The following is a 19,183-nucleotide window of genomic DNA, read 5'->3' on the forward strand; positions in this document are numbered from 1 at the left end:
CGTGATTGGAGCCTGTCCGGCGGCCACCGATGCAATCCATATGCGGCTTGAGAACAATGTACCGGCATGGCGAGGGCCGCACCAAACGATGTGTTGCAGAGCCCCACGCATAGGTCTCACGCATGTTGCATTTGGGCGGAGTTCCAGTGACTGATTATGGAGTCTGGTCCACAGCTGCGTTGCTGACCCGAGCTTCAATTTGCCCGCACCAAGCATCAGAAAGCCGTTACAAGCTTGTCGATCTCCAGAGTGTTCATGCGTCATGGGAACTTGACGATTTAAGCACGAATACGGCTCCTCAAAATCAGTATTCTAGTGGAACGGCATACTTGTCAGCCTCGACTTGTTGTTGGGACGCATCCTACCGTGCCGCTCGGAGGACGATGGTACCAATCGACGGTGGAAATGGCGCCCGAGATGTTCCGGTGGCAGGCTCGCTTGTATGCATCTTAGCCAGACGCCTCGGTAATGGCAACTTGAGACGGGATATCGACATCAATGTGGCATAGCGTTTAGGTGGTAAACAGCGCATCTCGGTGAATGTGGAGATGCTTGGCAGGGCTTCGGTATCTAGACTCAGCGGTTCGACAGGATTCTGTGTCGTCGATGATTTGCCAGGGCTGGATATCGGCTCCATGTGTGGTCCTCAGAGCTGCGTACCACTGTGTACTGTTAGCTTCAAAGCGCGATTTTCGGAGTCTTTGTCTGTGCGGGAGTCTATGCAAGACGCGTCCCAAGCATACGCTTGATGTAATCGCCAACCTAACGCGTTGCTTATTGTCTGGATATCCGTATAGCGCAGATTGTGGAGCGGGGCGTCGGCCGGGAAACTTGTAACCAGGAACGAGGAACAGGCTGCGGGATATTCGGCGGGCGCGAGGCATTTTGACAATATTGGGAAAGTCGAGATAGAAGAGTGGAGTAACCATTCCAACTGGGTGGAGATGGAAGGTGGCTGAGTCGAGATTGCCAGGCGACTAATATGGTGTCGCGTGACGGCAAGTCGGGAACCTGCTTGGCGCTCACCACCACCAAGGCGTTATCAAGCCGGCCAATCCCCATGTCTCGGTGCCATCCACGGCCTTCGATTCCAATGCAGGGCAAACCTTCTCCAAGATGATGATTCAGGACGAAGACTACTTTATCCCGCCCAAGAGTGGCCGGTACCACTGGTACAATGAACCCCGCCAAACCTCAATCAGGTCGATAAGGATGACAGACGACAACACTGCTTTGAATGATTCGAGTCCTTTGTTGCAACTGCCTCGAGAACTGCGCGACGAGATATGGGAGCTGGCTTTCAACTCGACGAGGCTGACGTTCGGACTGCGATACACACCCCGCTATGGCGAGAGGTATCTCAAGCCTGCCCCACATTCCCTCGCGCTATTGCGCGTATCCCGCCAGATTCACATCGAAACACGCGACATATGGCTTCAGCGTGTTACTTTCAATTTTGAAGACCCTCAAACTATGCTAAACAGGCTGTCCGAATTACCGGATTCTACTGTATCCAAGATCCGCCACCTTCGGTTGATCGGCTCCCCAATGATGCGCTATCTCAAGGGTTTCGACGACCTCATGTACCGTCATGAATCCATCTTCCAGTTGCTTCCTGCACTCAGGTTGGACTGCTTGACAGTCTTTGCGGTGGCAGCTGCTGCGCCGGAGTATGACGCTATTACGAACCTGATAAACCGCGGCAACGGATGGAAAGAGCTTCGCTATGTTACTCGGAGTTCACGCATGCTCGGCTTTAGCCCATCCAGAAGTCACGGGTCTCGCGAAACGGGGGACATCTGCCGTCAGCCTCAGCCCAGGTTTTGGAACAAGAGATTATCAAACAGAGATGGAGAAGATTCCGGATCCGTTGTGCAAGTGTTCAGAGCGACTGAGGAAAATGACTGCACATCCGTCCTTGATACCAACAGGCGGGAGCCTTTTGAACAGAACCCACAAGAGCATCAGCTTGAAGGATTCGGCAGGGTTGACGACGAAGAGCTGACCAGGGGGGTTGGTGCCCGAAAAGCATTACTCGTCTTAGTGAAGCGCGGCGACAATGTAGACGTGACTCAGAAGTCGCCTGGATACGGAAAAGAGCGTGACATGAAAGCGAGGTTTAACAAGAGAAGCTGGAGGCTACGCAAAAAAGTCATCGTGTGGACACCGTTAGATGCGGAGAAAGACGACGATGATGTTGGTAACGGCTGGGCGAGACCTCAGATACGGCGCCCCCCGTACGGCTTCGACGATTACTACGACATTGATGACATATGAAAAGAATTAGGTGACCTGATGCTGTAATTCTTGGGGGTTGAGGAGCGGCCGGCTCGCATCCGCATTGTTCCATTCCATTTGCGACATTCAACATGATGCCTTCTCGACGTCCATAACTACGAGGACCACTGATTGCGGCTGGCACCGCACGATGCGTTCTGACACGGTTTCAGAGACTGTACGAAAATCCATTTGCATCTCTCTGATCCTTGCTTCCCAGCTAGACGTCATTGGAGCAACATCACGAATTATACCATGGACGGAATAGGACAGCTGATTTTGCATAGCTTACAGGAGCGGTTTGCGTATATCGGCTGTGGTATGAAAGACGTTCGGGTGTTTCCAAGTCTCTACTTGGAAATCGGAAACTCGATGCCATCACCGTCACGGAGCGTCATAAGGGTGATAGTTATGGTTCGTGCAGTCAGGTTATACAGGGTGTATCGCCCTTCTACCCTTTTCTTTAACTGGATTTTAGCGTATTGGTCGGGTGTATCGGCTTGTAGTCAAGATTGTCTTGATGGAATGTTTCGGTGCGTCATTGAGATCTCTTTGAGCAGGCTCAAGCAGATAGACGTCAGAACGAATGTCACTCCTGTAGAATCTCTACGTCTCATCGTTACTCCTGTTACAGTGCATTGTCTATCGAGAGGTGTCATCATCGTCTGTGTGTTCACGGTGTGAGATAGACTCATACATGATCTCGGGCACGACAGTCTTCGGCTGTCGCAAAGCCATCGAAGACAGATTTAACGCTCACGTTACGATGAGAAAAGATGCCTGTGATTACGCATCAGGTGATATTTCAGATCACGTTACCGCATCCCCTTGCGAGTACCATGATATGCAATCCCAGACATGGTGTCCAACAAGGTACTACCACACACAATCATGCACCTCTACTACCGCACAAACAAAATTCTCTTTGCAAAACTCTGCCTAGACTCTTCTTGTACTTCTAAACAGCTTCCCGATTGCTGAACGACGAGCGGTTTTCCAAATCCCATCGAACAAACTTACCAAGATGTCACATGAATCTGTCTGGTATTCGCGCCCACGAACCTACGGAAAGGCTTCTATTGGCTGGTAGGCTGGAACCAATCTTGCTCACAAGATGGCCAGCTGCTAATTCTATGGACAGTGTTGTCACCGGTGACAAGAAGAAGTCTGGTATCATCCGCAAGTATGGACTCAACATGAGTCGTCAGGCTTTCCGCGAGAAGGCGCAGGATATTGGTTTTGTCAAGGTACGCTTGGGAGGCAGCCCTCATAGACAGGAACTAGGGTCGAGTAGAGAGTATAGGAGCTGACTGTGACTTAGTACTGCTGAGACAATCAGAAACCGGTGGAAATCCGTTATGAGGGGGCCTTTTGTCATCAAGATGCAAGGGCGCCATATCAAAAGTCTGATCATGAGTAGGGAGATAAGCCACCGAAGGAAGAGATCCATCTTGTGATTTAGGCTACATAGTTGAACTCCCTCTATATTTTCCAGGCCTTCACGTTTGAGCAAAACGGAGGCTCAACCTATATCTACTTATATTCCTAGCCAAGAATTGATACGACAACCTGGGATGACCTCCAAACCCCAAACATATTTTCACAAACTCTTGAACATCATTCATTGACGTCTATGCTACTGTATGCTAGCCTAGAATTGCGGAATATGATAGCTTTCCAACGCGTCCTCTAGCTTGAACATCGTATGCGATACTTGCGGCGGACCTGGCGGGCTCACATTCTCGTGGTCTTTCCCGATCTTCACGATTCGAGGAGCCTTTGTCACAACCTTACACTCGATCTTGCCTGTGATCTGTCCCACAGACTTGACCATGTCGAAGTTACTGTAAATATTGCTTAGCTCCTCGTACATCTTGTAGTAAGGAAGCCCGTGATGTATATATCTTTCATGGAGGATGGAGGGCACAAGAGGCCTGGCACCGGTGACAGCCTGGTATAGCATAGAGTTGAGAATCTGAGCATTGAAGACGGTCGTCTTAGTGGTATCCCAGTTTGGTGGATGTATATCGCGATGTATGACTTGCTTAATGAGACCGCCAGCTGCGGTGTTCATCTCAGGTGTGGATATGTGTACAAGGGAGCCGGCACCTCGAAGGCGGAGGACCATGTGGATAGTAGCCTCCTTGGAGATACGATAGTCTTCAAATGTTCGCCTATCTGGCATAGAGTTAGCGTATTAATATTATTTAGATTGTGATCCAAGGAATTCACCTTCAAGTTGCTTACCCGCATATATTAAGCGGATGATGCTGGTAGGGATACCCGTGGCCTCGCGAATACGGAGCTTGAAGTTCTCGATGGGTTCCAAGTTTGTGACATTGAAGGTCTTGGCCGAACCATCGAGCTGCTTCAGGAAGATCTGCATGGGTCTACCTGGGAACTCACACGGGCAAGCGAGCTTTTAAGGCGTGATTTCGATCTGTATCCCGCCTATTGCGTCCTTGCCAGTCATTTGTGTTTCAACCGAGAGTCCGCTGTGTAAAGGTGCAGCAACGAATTGACGAACTGTACCGTCTCCGTTAGCAATCCCGTCAATCCACTTCTGCCCTGGTACCACGACGTAATCTTGGAGAGGAGACGCGGGTTTGGGGTTCGACGGAGTAGTCTGTAGTCGTACTTGTCGACGAGAGCGGCTGGCCGTGGACTCCATAGCAGTTTGGGCAGAGACTACGTTTACGCCGCCAACGTAGATCTTGATCATATACGGCAGCATATCTTCGTGAACAGTACTGAAGTTGATCCACATTGCCTCGTATTCTGGAGCATGTTCGTTAGACTGAGACGCTTTGTCACAAGCAGTCATTGGCTACACTTACGATACATGGGGAAAAACACTCCTCCCTTGACAGCCATACCAGGAGGCAGGCTTTTGCTATGTTGCGATACGGGCTTGAGTGGGAAAGCGCCAAGGTCGGGAGGGAGCCAGTTTGATTCCTTAGTTTCGGGTACGCGAACTGTCCTTCGGAATGAGATCTTGAGGTCGCCGTTCACGACAACGCTGTCGTCTGTGAGCTTGCAAGTCATACCGATCACGGCCATAGCTGCAGTTGTTTGACTAAGCAGATTAGCTGCGGAAACTGATTGGAATTGCTTAGAGAAGTCAGGATCTAAGTTGAGCGCAAACGCGAGGGCGGGAGAGGTGAAGAATCCAGGAAGTGTCCAGGTAAATGTAGGAAAAAACCAAGCGTCAAGGCGGTCAGCCCGAGACGAACTTATGCGGGAGACAGAGGGTTCAACACATTTTTCGAGCTGAAATAATTTTTCTGCGTTTTGTGGGTTGTACGACGACATTACACTGTTTTCCGGTACGCTGACCCTTGTCCAATCTGAGCTCAACAACCAGCCGAAGCAAGACTCAAACCAGACCCTTCCGGCTCTCCTCAACCACCCTCAAGCTCTTCTGACAGTCCCCGCAATAACCTTTCACCCAATCCTCCACCTGCGTTTCCTTCCCCTTCTTGGCTGCGCTCTCCAAGAGCTTTCCAACCTTGCTACATTTGTGTGTCTCATCCAGCAGCCAGTTCTCGTATTCCGCTTCCACCACTTCTTTCTCAATTCGATTAACAACCCGTAGAGCAACGAGTAGGTCATGACGATGCGAGCCAAGGCTCTGTCGCGTACGGTGGAGACGCTGGGTGCTATGTGTGGAGGGTCTGAAGAATGACTGTGTCGAAACTGTCGACAAGGGGTCGTGAAGGAGGGTCGTGAATGTCTGATGGCTGTGCGAAGTTAGCTATGTCAAGACTTCAAGTCGAGGGCAACAGACCATTTGTTGTCGGTGCTGGCCGCAACTGGCACTGAAAATTCAAGACCCGTACTATTCCTATTCAAGAATGACTCCTCGATGTCGCGAATGTAAATCGAGCGTGTCATTGTAGTCGATGGCTTGACGCCCAGTCGCGACATGTAGTTTGCGGCATTTCGCTCATGCCACCAGCTCCAACTGTCTCTTGAAGTATAGAAGAAATTGGCACCACCACTGACTAACAGAAGGCCAAAGAGCAAAGAATGTGCTGAAATGACTTTGCCGAACCCTGCGCCAATCGCTAGTATCCAACTCATAACTGTTGACAACACACTGATGACGATGTTACCGATATATTGCGCGACAAAAGAGGCTGTCGTCTGTGGTCGTAACTTGAACTTTCGCGGTCGGTTTGGCGGTGGGATGTCCTGTGCATCGAGCTGCACAGCTTGTGTCTGAGCCCCAATCTGACCAAAAATGCCCGTAACCTTGTTCGTGCTTCTATTGTGACCGAGCCTTGCGACCTGGTCATTGACGACATCAACAAGGTCCTGCGCCTCAAGTTCCAAGTCTTGCAAGGCTTGACGTTCGATAAGCTTCTTCGCAAAACGTGGATTTCGCTTCCAGTCTACCTTTGTGTGAATAGCCAGCTTGCACCGTGCTTTCGAGACATGTGTGATGACAGTCTTGCTGAGAAGTACAAATCGCTCTTGGCCTGGCAGGTACCAAGGCGTTTTGCGATCCGAGACCACATAACAAAGATGATCGTTCAACACTTCGATGACTTGGTAGTCGTTTATAACAATAGCTCCGTTCTTACCCGGCTGCGCGACTTCATATTCAAAGTCCCTTCGTTGGAGGTTTTTGTCGCTTGTGATCCAGGGCCCTTGAACAATGCGGGATGCTCTCCTTTCCCGGTAAAGCAACTGGAATACAGCGCTTTTGTCGCCGAAGAGTATATGAAATAGTCCTTTCGCGCTAATGTCATATTCCTTCTCCACGGCGACTTGCGTCATGCCAGCAGGGGCGAAGACTACAGCTTGCGATGGAAGTTTGAATTTGGTGGCGTTCTTTCCAGCACTTGCACCAGATGGCCCAAATAGATTGCCATCGATGCGGAGACTGGCTTTGATATTTTTCCCACCACCATAAGTATTTGGGTCAATAGGTGTGTCTGGAGATATTTCCTCCCAGCCCTCCTCACCTGCTGAATTGAGACTTTCATCCGTCTCCATCTTGATCATTCCCTTGATCGTTTCTTCCAGGTTGTGCTCCCTAGAGGTAGTGTTGCGTACAAGGAAGTTCAAGCGACGCAGGAGCAGTTTGAGAGGCTCGAGGAACGTCTTGACAGTAAGCCTAGTTGCGCCATCTTCTCTGGAACCTGACTTGAAGTGTAGAAAGAGAAAGTCGCAGTCCTTGCCGGGTGCAGCGGTGACTTCATCAATAGAAGCCATGCTTATTCCAGTAATGAGCACAAGACCAAGATGATTGCTGTAAAAGTAAATATTCTTGGTTGTGACATACACACGTCCGGGGAACTCTTGTTGCTCTGTCGGATTCCATACAGCACGGAATACTAGCACAACCTTCTCCGCCCGTGGTACAGTAGGAAATAGTATACGGAACTGTGCGTCTTGCATCCGCAGAGCTAGAGGGTAATAGGTTGGGAAATCAACCTCTTCGGCATTGGGCTTGTTGAGTATCGGAATAGGACCTCCCATACTGCTTGACTTGCGATGAGCGGCGCTGGCCGGGACAGTAGGCGCTGCCTCTGTTCCATTCTTCTCATCGCTAGGCCCAAGGACTGGAGACGGATTGATGGGGCTTGGAGGTCCAGATTGACTACGATCACGGCTGTTGGTCTCTTCTTCGCGCCCAAGAACGTTGACGTATCCCCAGTTGACTGAGCCCCATAGGTTGGCCATAAGCCCACCAGGCATATTACCCGAACGACCGGTCCCAAGGCCTCGCTCTCCGCTCACAGCAACAGCGGCCTTGCTAAGATTTGTCGGGGCTGGTGGGCTCGCAAGGGTAGAAGGAGCTAGACTAGTATAAGGAAGTGTCTGGCCCATGACAAGGCGAGTATCAGGGAGTCCAGGTGCAGGAGCGGCAATCTGTCCAACCTGCACAATGTTATGACTAGCTGAGGCAAGACTCGCGGAGATGAGACTAGCAATACCACCGCTGGCAGAAGAGGGGTTGCTTCCACTCAACTGAGGGCTTACTGTTGACTTTCTTGTCAGGTCAAGTTTCTCCATGATCCTAGCAGTGTGATCGCGACGGCTGCTATCGCTTTCGGTCGTAGTGCCACGTCGAGATGACACATCGAAGCTGCCGCGTGTCGCATTGCCATCACCACCAGGAATACCAAGCGTTTCGGTACGGTCCATAGCGACTGTGTCTTCACCCGGGTGGCCAGCGTGTCCCTCGGAGGTCTTTGCAGCAAACTCAGGAGCTATTGGAGGGCTTATGGAGAAAGCAGCGTCAACGGATGCAGCACCCGACAGATCTTTGGATGTGTCTTCAAGGGCTTTGCGCTTGGCAACCTCAAAGGAGGAAATCCATTCGGTGATGTCGTTCTGGGTCTCGGCTTGGAGAAGGATGGTAGTGTCTTTCGTTTTGACCTCGAAGCAGAAGCGTCGCTCCTCGGCAAAGGCCGGTCGGATGCCGCATAGCAGCACACCAATCTTCTCTGATTCTTCAACCGCACCGGAGCGCGTTCCCTGCGTGAGCCAGCCGAAAATGCCATTCTTGACGAAGAACCAACGCCTGACCCAATAGGTCCTGGCGGGCTTGCCAGTGATTGTGCGCTGGAACAGCCAGCCTTGTTTCTCTGCCTTCTCGATGCCAAACTCAGGCTTTGCTGGAGATTGTAGGTTTGCCGACGAAGGCGCGGTGCCAAGATAGGGGACGGTGGAAGCTGCGTATGTATCCAAGTCTCGTGAAGGCCTTGCACTGACTTCGGCTGCACCCTCGATCTGCTGCCGTGCTAGATGCAGCTCTCTCTTGAAGACACGCTCGCCGTTCTCCATTTCCTTACTCCAGCCTCGTACACGCTCGACGTCTGAAGTCGACGCGCCGAAGCCTTTACTTGAAGCCTCTGTTGCGGCCTTCATGTCTTTCCATTGCTCGTTGACGACCTTGACCAGTATCTTGTCTAGTGTCAGTCGCACCTGGGGAGCCATGACGCAGAAGTTCATGCTGGCTTGGAGGTATGCCCGTCGCGCCTCATGCAACTGGAAGGCATCTTCTCTCAGCGATGACGCCTCCTTTGTCTTGACTTGGCCGGCATAACGGGCAATGGCTCCATCGAATGTGCGCTGTGTTGAGTCGAGGTTCTTCCGCGCCTCCTTCAGCATGCGCAAGTCGTTGGACACAAATGCTCTCATGGGCTCGCACATGGTCTGCTCAGCCCTCTTGATGCTGCGCAGCGTGCCATTCCAGAACTCGCGCGCGCCCTCTCCGAATCGCTTCAGGGCTAGGACGGTGTAGTCGTGGTCGACGACGGCTTCGGAGAGCTGTAATGGGGGATGCGAGGCTTGTATGTACGTGTCTACGAGTGCCTGCATATTGTTGCATTCGGCGGCAAGCTTCGACGTTGCCGTGACGAACGAGGTGAGCCATCGTTCTATCAGTTCGATCTGGTCGCCGTAGTGGACAGCGGTTGCGCGGAACGTGGGTGAATCGAGGGCGGCTTCTTTAATTACGACTGGTCTGGGTATCTTGGTCAGCGTGTCTGTCTCTCCCAGCTCAAGTCACCTGGACAAACATCAGATCCAGCGGTCTGGACACGGGCTCTATGCTGAGCTGCGGCGGCTTCTCGTCCGCCATGCTGCCGGCTGCTCGTGGAGAAGCTGAACAAGACTAGACAAGGGAGCTATCATACATGGTGGAAGGCGCACTCGAGCGTGTCGCGTGTTGACGCTTCTCCTCCCTCACGTACCGCTCGATTGGGGTTGCGGCGGGTCCATCGTCACTGCCGCGGCCAACGTCAGGGTTCATGCGCTAGCGCCGACTCCACCAAAATTTTGTGACGACCCGGCGCAAGCCAGTCCAACAACCACCTCAACATCCGCCATGGCAGGCACCAAGGACAAGAAGCGCACCAATGGCGTCAAACGCGAGCTGAATGCGACGAGCGAGCCACCCACCAAGAAGGCCAAGTTGCTCGACAACACCGACGACGAGGGCTCCGACAGCGATCATGGCCGAGTGTCGCTCAAGGTGAACGAGGAATACGCTCGCAAATACGAGCACAACAAGAAGCAGGCGGAGAAATTCCGACGTACGCGTATTCCGTGTCGAGTCATTTACAGCCACTAACTCAAAGCAGTAGAGGAAAAGTACGGCAAGGACAAAGCGTTCGAGAACGGCGGCGACGAATCCGAAGACTCTGAAGAAGGCGTGGAAGAGGATGATGCAGCCGAACTGCTCGATGAGGAACTCGACCAACAGGTCAATGCTACTCTCCAGGCTTTGCGCGCAAAAGATCCTCGCATCTACAACAAGGAAGCCAAATTCTACAAGGAACTCGAGGACGGCCAAGATGACGCAGACGCAAAGAACAAGGAGCCGTCAATGACGCTGCGAGACTACCACACCAAGAATCTACTCGAGGGAAAGTTCACAGTGGAAGACGAGGACGAGGATGCGCCGCCCAAGACATACGCACAGGAACAGGAGGATGCTAGGCAGGATCTTGTCGAGGCGCTCAAGGATGCAGATGAGGAAGAAGATGATGACTTCATCGTCGCGAAACAGAAGCCAGAGAAGTCCAACAACGACCGAGTCAAGATCACTGCCGAAGATGTCGAGAAAGCTGACCAAGACCCCGAGACGTTCTTGTCCAATTTCATGGCATCTCGTGCTTGGGTGCCGACACAATCTGCCCGCTTCCAACCCCTCATGTCCGACGACGACGAGGAAGACGCTGCTGCCGATGAATGGGAGAACTCATACAACCTATACTTTGAGGACACAACTGGCGCAAATGAGAAAATCATGACCTACGCGCGTGATGCCGTTGCAAGCACTACAGTCCGCCGAGATGATAAGACCGGTCGGAAGAAGGCTCGTGAAATGGCCAGGGCAAAGAGAGAAGCCGAAAAGAGAGAGAAGGAGCAAGACCTTGCACGTCTCCGGAAGCTCAAGGTCGAAGACATGGAGAACAAGGTCAAGCAAATTCGCCAGATCGGAGGTCTCAGCGGCAGGGATTTCAAGATAGAGGAGTGGAAGGATGTGTTGGAAGCCGACTGGTCAGACGAGCAATGGGATGCTGAGATGCAGAAGCGCTTTGGCGATGCATATTACGGCGAGGCTGGCGCCGAAGACGAGGAAGACGGCGGCAAAAAGAGCAAGAAGCCTAAGAAGCCCAAGTTTGACGATGACATCGACATCAAAGATCTCGTCCCTGACTTCAAGGATGACTCTGACGAAGAGCGACCCGACCTTTCATCAGACGACGAGATGCCCGATGCCGGAGCAGAGGACGGCGACGAAGAACAAGAAGAAGCAGAAGCTGGTGCATCATCCAAAAAGTCCTCTAAGCAGCGGAAACAAGAACGTGCAGAAGCCAAATCCACCGCCCGTCGCGATCGCCGCCTAATAGAAAACCTCGTCAACCAAAACCTTGAATACGAGGCAGCGCTTGCTTCCAAGCCCTCCAAGGCCGCCTCGCGCTTCCGCTATCGCGAAACGTCTCCCACGAGTTTCGGTCTGACTGCGCGCGACATTTTGCTCGCAGATGACAAGGCGCTGAACGAGTTTGCTGGACTGAAGAAACTAGCAGCGTTCAGAGATCCCGTTAAGAAGAAAAAGGATAAAAAGTTCCTCAGTAAGAAGGCGCGTATCAGGCAATGGAGACAAGACACGTTCGGCGATCCGGACGGACCCAAGGGTGGCTTTGAGGCTCTGGTCGGTGAAGAAGAGGCTGCTGCCCCCTCTGGGCGTGATGATGGCCAGGACGGCAACATTGTCGAAGGCGAGAAGAAAAAGAAGAAGAGGAGTCGCAAGAGGAAGGCTGCTGCTGTAGAAGCATGATGTTTTCTCTAGCTAGTCTACTTGTATACCACTGCTTTACCAACTTAATCCTTTTCGAGCGCAAATGTTCTTCTCTACTATTCATTCGTTGCGTGCGACATCTTTCGAGATTGGAACATTCGCAATAGCCCCTGATATCACCATCGCAGCACAACTCGCACCACAAGACTCGTTGAAACTTACCTATCCACTTATTCAGGGTCGAACAAAGGAAAGAAGATACGTAATACGAGAAGATCAGCCTAGATAAGAACGACATGGAATCAAAAAGGAAGGCCCAGCACCAGGGAGCGGGACTCAGGGAGGGAGCGGGCCGCCTGGGGTCTTGGATAAAAATAAAGGCCTGTCCGTTTGGAAACGGAAAAAGGAGATGTGAACGTAGGGTCAGGGCAGGATCATGAAGTACGCGACCTTTTCTTTGTTTTTCCGAGGAGGCTGAGTGAGACAACGAGGACGTGCTTTTTCCCTTACTGCCACCCGGGTCGACTATAGGATTTCGCGTAAAATTACCACAACCGCGATACCGATACGTTACGGGCTAGAGGTAAGCAGCGATTGTCAGGAAGTCATATCAGCTTGGTATTGTTACACGTTGCGATTCAATATTGGAAATGGGATGATTTATTGATGAGCTATTACTTAGCCTGGCAAGCGCATGCTGGTCCTCGAACTACCCAGAGAATCAGCAGTTGCAGCTCCTAACCGTGCCGCATGCGGAAGGTATCATGTATCGTCATAGAAAGCAGTAGGACTGACCGGAGATTCCTTTCCGCATCCCAAGTACTGCACTTAGCCGTGTAGTGGGAGTGGACTCGAGATAATATCGTCCAATTTCGGGGATATTTGTCGTGCGATTGTAACGGTGATATCAGACGGACGAATGTCAATATCGGGTATGGTAGGGTCGCACGGTGATGGCACAGAGCTCGAAGGCCTCTACTGATCGTCCGCATCGTCGGGCTGGTCGAAGAGGAAGTTTGCGGCCAGCTCCTCATTCTTGTCGCATGCAAAATAGGCCTGGATAACGAGATCCCGCTCGAAGCCAAGGCGACACAAGCGCTCAATAGCCTCGCGTTCCTCCTCGGTCACAGAGATGGCCTGGGCACCGGGCGGCAGTGGCGCATCTTCGTCTGCGTCCTCTGCGAGGAGCTGCAGGAACTGCTCGGGGTTGTTTGCGATCATCGACGCCAACTGAGGGTTACCTGCGCCAACCTGCTGTAGAATAGGCTCAAGCATTTGTGGCTGCTGTTGTACAACCTGTCGTAACTGCTGGAACTGCGGATTGTTGCGCAAGAAGTCGAGAGAGTTGGCGTTGAGCGCACCGGCCGCAGCACCGCCTCCAGTACCACCTGAGCGAGCACCGCCAGCACCTCCGCGATTTTGGGCGGCCTGGGCAGCGGCTTCGAACAGGTTCATCGGCTCATCACCTCCGGAAGGTGCGTTCCCGGTGGGTGCGGGCGCATCTGTGTTGCCTTGAAGGGGGGTGGGCGAGGTTGGGGCACGAGCTTGTGCTTGTTGTGCCTGCTCCTGGAGCGCACTCTCGGGAATACCCTAGAAGGACGTTAGAACGTGTCTGAATGGCAGGAGCGTCGCTTGTCCTACCGTCAGAAGATACTCAACCGCGCGGTCGGGGTTGAAGAAGGCAGCGCGCATGGCCCGGTCGATGTCAGCCCTTGCGAAACCCATGCTTTCCATGTTTGCAATGGCGGCCTCGCGCTCTCCACCCATAGTCAGAGCCGAGGGGTCATTGAAGCGTTCGCCGGACGCCTGGGCCGGTGCTGGCGATGGTGTAGCAGGGGCGTTCTGTGTGCTGGATGAAGGCGCTGGTGCGGCCGGAGCTACAGGCGTCTGGGCTGCTGCTGCTGGGGCAGGTGTGGAAGGCGCTGCTCTACTTGTCGATGCAGCGGCCTTTGGCTTAGAGACCATGCAGACGATGAAGCCCTTCTCCTCAATGTTATACGACTCGACCGTGTTGGCATCTTGCAGGATCTTGCCTGTTGTCTTGTGTCAGCGACTGGACTATAGCTGCCATGCCACCTCGCCGGGTGCGGCTGCAAGCTTACCAGAGTAGATGAGCTTCTGCTGGGGAACTTCCCAGCCTTTCTCTGCCTGGATCTTGGACTTGAGGGCGCCAATCTAGTGCGTGTATTAGCATGTGGTTGCGATAAATTTCGACGTGTGGCGGGTCTGCGCACCGTTTCCGAAGGCTCGGCCTCGATGACGAACTTGTTCTGCTTGAGGTCCTGCGGAGTGGTCAGCTGTGGCTCCGTAGCGGCCGGAAGGGCAGCAAAGGACATACCTTGAATGTGATCTTCATCTTGGCGGTTGCTGTGTGCGTGGTCGAAGATGGAGCTGTGTCGGGTGGGGTGTTGATGTTCAAGATGAGGTAGTGGGGATGATGAGGCACTTCCACTCCTTGGCGGGGTTCAGTAGTACCTGAGTAGTGAGGGGAGGTTGCAGCAAGTTATAGAAAGCCGGGACAACTGTCGCGTTTTTATTCTTACAAAGCGTGCTTCGTTTGCTCAGAAGACTGTGGAAACAAAGTCTGTTAGTGTTGAGTTGGGCAGAATCTCTGTCGTCAACCACATCGCCATCTCACGCGCCACACTCTGCCGCCACAGACGTGTGGCGCATCACAGGCTCCAGGCACGCATCGATCCATCGATTGACAGGATGCAGCTCAGTGCTAAAGCGAACGCGAAGACCCCTACGCCTATACCTCGGTATTGACGTACCCACCCACACACCCACCACGGTCACGGGACTTTTGCTTTTTGTAACGAATGCTGGCATCCAGCTCAGGGCTCGCGAATCCATTGCAGGGCCCCCAACGGCCAGAATACGGCCAGTGACGCAACAGTAGATCGCCCAGCCGCAGCTTCATCTCCTCCCCGGCCTAGTGGGCTGACATCCATCGACACACGGCACGCTTCCAGATGCCGCGCACCAACGACTCCAAAAACCTGACAAGGTTGCTGTCATCGTCGTCGCCCAGCCATCTGCAGCACATCTGATCGGCCCTTTGTTTCAATCGCCGCCCATGAGTCGCCAATTATGAGGCGAGGGCAACCGTTTCACCGCCATGGCAAACTCTGACTACGACACGCCGACTGTATGACTGCCGCCTATGGATATGCTGTGATCTCCGCGCTGCAGAAGGGGACTATCGTCGGTCGCACCTCCGTAATGACTCCTCCAGCGCTTACATGGCAGATCGAGCGAGGCTCCGCAGCTCATCAGTCCTGAAATTGTCCGAACGCCATTTCGTAGGGTTGTTTGTTGTGTCTGCCGAACGCATAGCCAAAACAACGCGTAAGGAAATGAAGGGCTAAACTTACCGCAGCTCCACACCTTAAACTTTGACAGGTAGGCCCTTGAACTGTTTCCGGCTCTCGACGCCTGAGCCAGCCAGGCCTGCCATTGGCTGCCTCTGCTCGTGTTTCGAAAAGACAAACCGATTTTCTTCTTTTGCATCAGATTCCAGTGCATCCGGCACCAGTGCCAGCAAACTGATTCATAGGCATGCCATTATACTCTCAGCTCTGCGGCCAAGCTACTGCATTCTGTTGTGCCAATGTCGCATGGCCATGCCTGAGGACTCGGTAACCATGCCTCAAGGTCGTGCAGCGCCATGCTGGATAGATGCTTGCGTGCATCCCAGCGTACTAGTAGGGGTTTCCCCGTTTGTCCTACGCGTGTTGCAGGCCAGTCCACGAAACAATGGGCACACATCAGCCCTCTCGACTTCTTCTAAATTTATTATTACTTCTCGTCCCTCCCCACATGCTCTCCCCTCTTCACGTCGCCGTCCTGTCCCTTTTTCGTCACTGCATCGCTCGTCAACCAGTCGTTGGTCGTCATACTCCAACGCTCGCTTCCCAAAACCCGTCGTAATCCTTAGTCGCCTACCGAAGATCGGCCAGCCATAACGTACATACTATATCCGGCCTAGACCCGCATCAGCCACGCCCCGTAACGGCTTGCTCGACTATAGTAGCTGCATCTATACAGCCGCATTATTTCCTGCAACGCGTTCGTCTCGCGCGTATCCGGTTTCGCGCCTCTCCACAGCAACAACACTGTGGGCTCCATCTTGCATTTCAACCGATAGTTCACCCACTTCTCTGCAGCATCCTCTTTGGTGTCAATCAACCAAAACCAATTATCGACAGTACCCCCTGGAAACCCCTGGTATTATAATACGACTATACTGCTGCTGTCTCATCGATACCTCGAGGTTCTCCGGGCTGACTGTCGCCTTTCCACCAAACAGCACTCAGGCTGGGGTTTGAGCTGGCCAACAACCTCACGCAATCCTTTCATCATGTTACAGTCTCGCAAATTTTACCTTTCTCTCGTCGGCGTCGTTGCATGGTCAAGCACGGCTGCCGACTCAATCTTGTCTATTCTGGAGGCAGCATCGTTTTCTTCGGCTCAATCGTCCCTGGTCAACATTGCTGCTGTGGCAGGCACGGTCGACGTTGTCTCTCTCTGCTGCGTTGGCTTCTACATGTTCCACAATGTAGGGGATGTCCGCGGAGCTCTAGAACGATCAGGCCGGGCAAGAAAGGCTCTTGTAGCCCTCAGCGTCCTTATCTCAGGCGCTGCGCTGGTACTTTCCCTCATCCTGATCATCATGATCAAGTCAAGATGGGCAGAAGTTACTGCTGGCCCCCTCAGTGGACCAGTCTCAGACTGGGACAGCCATGTCTCAGGTCAAATAGCAGCCTGGGCCATCTCCTGCTCCAGTCAGATTATCCTCTATACTTCGTCCCTGTGGAACCGCAAGACACCTAAAGTGCAAACCGTCGTCACATCAGGCCCTCGTGACTCAGTCATGAGTGAGCTGCGAACTTCACGCCCAAACAATGTCCACTTCGCAGAGCCAGTCCAACCTTCGTCCCCTTTGGCCGCTCACCAGCAACCTGAGATTCTAGGAGCCTTGCCCTCGCCTACCTTCTCCACTCGCTCATCACAGTCACTCAAATCTTTCAGAGATTCTCTTCGTCACGTGGTCCGTCCAGTCACATCGCGTACCACTCTCATCAGCCAGAAGTCCTTCACCAAAGACGCCCCAGTCAGCATTTATTCGAATCGGCAGTCAATCGATACCATCTCCCATTCAGATGGTTTCGATAGTTGGGACACAAGCAGCGTGAGTCTTCCAGCACGCGATGTCGTTCTGCAAGCAGCACCATCAAGAGGCACAACTTTGGAGCCGATTCCCGGCAGTCGCCCGAATTCGCCTGCGCGTGCATTGGACGGTCCATTCCTTTCAGAGCTTCCAGAGGAGGAGGATGAAGACTTGGCCCCACCTCCCAGGATGATGCCAGACATTTCGCGTCCTCCTAGTCCGGCATGCAGCGAGGCTCATATCCATCCACTATTCAGGTCAGAAAGTCCGTCTGGTCTGCCACCTCCTGCAGCAACGCCTGGTACCAGCATTATGGCCAGCCCATACTCAAACCAAGCCATAGCATGCCCTCCACGCTCATTTAACCGGATGAGGTCGAGCAGTAACCTCAGCCAAACTGCAGTAGGCCCTCCCTCTCTTCATCAGGCCAGAAGCTTCACTCGCGAACGTGCGGCAAGCATACAGTCCAAGTCTAGGAGTCCATCTCCTCCTAGTCGGGCAATGACACCTCCGATTCCTGATTTCGTGCTCAACTCCTCTCCACGAAGCAGCATGAGCGGCTCCCGTCGAGTCGCCTTGCAATACTCTCCAGATCGATGATTGATCTAACGTTATTTCCTTGATTTTATCCACGTTATGTGCAAGTTGTAATGTCTCTACACGTTTGTACGATACGATTTTCCTAGCTGTTCATACCTTTGGTGTTTCCTTCATGTTACATATTCCCTTCTGTCACTAGCTCTCGCCCTCACGGGGGTTTGATTGAGCGTTGAGCGTTCTCGCATCGCAATTTCATTAGGTCTGGGCTCCAGCATACAGGGCTGTTTGAGCGGACGGAATATTTCATCGCATTTAGCATCTTACTTTTTTGCTGGTCAATTGGTGGCGTATCACAAAGAATGGAAACCCGGATCGGATAAGAACGGAAGAGACAAAATAAGCCGCAAGGCAAGGCGTTATACCCAAAACAACACAAAAATTCTCAATTGAATCAACATGAACTTTAACCCTCCCACTTTCGTACGCGAACTATCGTTTTTTTCCTCTCCGTCTGCAGAATCTTCCAAACCTTCAGACTCTTTAAAACCTACATCACAACAGCTTTCAGCCTCGATTTCAACGATTCCCTATCGCGATGGCGCTACATGACTGACGCCAACGCCAGTTGATGTAATAACATGCATCATGCCAGGGGAAAGCTATTTGCCAGCCCCACATGGTGCGTCTTTAGGAAGCGAACAACAACAACGTGGGAGATCCCCGCTTCACATCGCCGTTAAAAGGGCCCGAATACGTGATTCATTTGCAAACCTACTGGACGACCGTTGATAGCGAGCGTGTGGGGAGATGAATGATGACGAATTCTGGCGCGATTGCCCTGAGTGCCATGTGCACGCCGGGTTTTGCGGATATGATACCAGGCGCACGGGTGTCTTTATTGCCCAAGTAACGAGGATGGTTGATGAGTAATTGCGGGAGCGGAGTGAATGCGTGGTGTCGTATCAATGAGAGCATGTTCGATGTTGGAAATCTTTTTTTGCGGTACACATACGGTTTACTGGGTTGTGGGACTATTGGATGTAAGCAGGCAGGCAAAGACCACAGGGTCTAACTAGGTGACCAAATTCTATCTTGTCCAACAAGTATCCTTACACTCGGTATTTTCTGTTAGACAGCTCTTGGAGTGGCGTGCTTCTTGACTGTATGTCATCATTAGGAAATGGCGGCACCATACTGGCAGTAAGATTATAGCACTTCCACAGGAAAGGATGGAATTGAAAAGCATTGTGCGCACGAAAACGTGATAGCAGTTGTTACCAATGTTAATCGAAGGAAGCGCACAGGTTTTCCTGATGTTCGGATAACGATCAAATAACCTGTGGCATGTTCAATTGCTCTCGCCTGTCCTGTGGCGCTTTCGACGTCACCTGCCGCCTATTCATTCGGCCACTCGATTGCACCGTTGT

General features: G+C 52.5%; 8 protein-coding genes across 8 annotated transcripts; 4 read left to right on the top strand and 4 right to left on the bottom strand.

The window, feature by feature from the left end:
* Positions 1-512: 512 nt before the first annotated feature.
* GT037_002984 (uncharacterized protein) lies at positions 513-884 on the bottom strand (the record flags this gene model as incomplete). The annotated part of the gene is made up of 2 exons (XM_038928031.1): positions 513-662; positions 744-884. 2 exons carry the CDS (start codon positions 882-884, stop codon positions 513-515), a joined length of 291 nt encoding a protein of 96 aa, XP_038789309.1.
* Positions 885-1,116: 232 nt separating this feature from the next.
* GT037_002985 (uncharacterized protein) lies at positions 1,117-2,277 on the top strand (the record flags this gene model as incomplete). The annotated part of the gene is made up of 1 exon (XM_038928032.1): positions 1,117-2,277. One exon carries the CDS (start codon positions 1,117-1,119, stop codon positions 2,275-2,277), a length of 1,161 nt encoding a protein of 386 aa, XP_038789310.1.
* Positions 2,278-3,301: 1,024 nt separating this feature from the next.
* GT037_002986 (ribosomal protein s14) lies at positions 3,302-3,607 on the top strand (the record flags this gene model as incomplete). The annotated part of the gene is made up of 3 exons (XM_038928033.1): positions 3,302-3,363; positions 3,419-3,524; positions 3,599-3,607. The coding sequence occupies 3 exons, from the start codon at positions 3,302-3,304 to the stop codon at positions 3,605-3,607; spliced, it is 177 nt and encodes a 58-aa protein (XP_038789311.1).
* Positions 3,608-3,928: 321 nt separating this feature from the next.
* On the bottom strand, positions 3,929-9,874 carry GT037_002987 (transcription factor 3; the record flags this gene model as incomplete). Its single annotated transcript, XM_038928034.1, has 6 exons — positions 3,929-4,455; positions 4,525-4,657; positions 4,805-5,055; positions 5,115-5,353; positions 6,065-9,757; positions 9,813-9,874. 6 exons carry the CDS (start codon positions 9,872-9,874, stop codon positions 3,929-3,931), a joined length of 4,905 nt encoding a protein of 1,634 aa, XP_038789312.1.
* A 246-nt stretch (positions 9,875-10,120) lies between these two features.
* On the top strand, positions 10,121-12,082 carry GT037_002988 (ribosome biogenesis protein kri1; the record flags this gene model as incomplete). The annotated part of the gene is made up of 2 exons (XM_038928035.1): positions 10,121-10,328; positions 10,377-12,082. The coding sequence occupies 2 exons, from the start codon at positions 10,121-10,123 to the stop codon at positions 12,080-12,082; spliced, it is 1,914 nt and encodes a 637-aa protein (XP_038789313.1).
* A 936-nt stretch (positions 12,083-13,018) lies between these two features.
* Positions 13,019-14,399, bottom strand: GT037_002989 (uv excision repair protein rad23; the record flags this gene model as incomplete). The annotated part of the gene is made up of 5 exons (XM_038928036.1): positions 13,019-13,633; positions 13,685-14,076; positions 14,146-14,218; positions 14,278-14,325; positions 14,382-14,399. 5 exons carry the CDS (start codon positions 14,397-14,399, stop codon positions 13,019-13,021), a joined length of 1,146 nt encoding a protein of 381 aa, XP_038789314.1.
* Positions 14,400-15,434: 1,035 nt separating this feature from the next.
* GT037_002990 (uncharacterized protein) lies at positions 15,435-15,715 on the bottom strand (the record flags this gene model as incomplete). Its single annotated transcript, XM_038928037.1, has 2 exons — positions 15,435-15,544; positions 15,640-15,715. The coding sequence occupies 2 exons, from the start codon at positions 15,713-15,715 to the stop codon at positions 15,435-15,437; spliced, it is 186 nt and encodes a 61-aa protein (XP_038789315.1).
* A 691-nt stretch (positions 15,716-16,406) lies between these two features.
* On the top strand, positions 16,407-17,816 carry GT037_002991 (uncharacterized protein; the record flags this gene model as incomplete). Its single annotated transcript, XM_038928038.1, has 1 exon — positions 16,407-17,816. The coding sequence occupies one exon, from the start codon at positions 16,407-16,409 to the stop codon at positions 17,814-17,816; it is 1,410 nt and encodes a 469-aa protein (XP_038789316.1).
* Between the last annotated feature and the right edge of the window lie 1,367 nt (positions 17,817-19,183).

This window comes from Alternaria burnsii (assembly GCF_013036055.1).
Source record: "Alternaria burnsii strain CBS107.38 chromosome Unknown 746, whole genome shotgun sequence".
Taxonomy (NCBI): domain Eukaryota; kingdom Fungi; phylum Ascomycota; class Dothideomycetes; order Pleosporales; family Pleosporaceae; genus Alternaria; species Alternaria burnsii.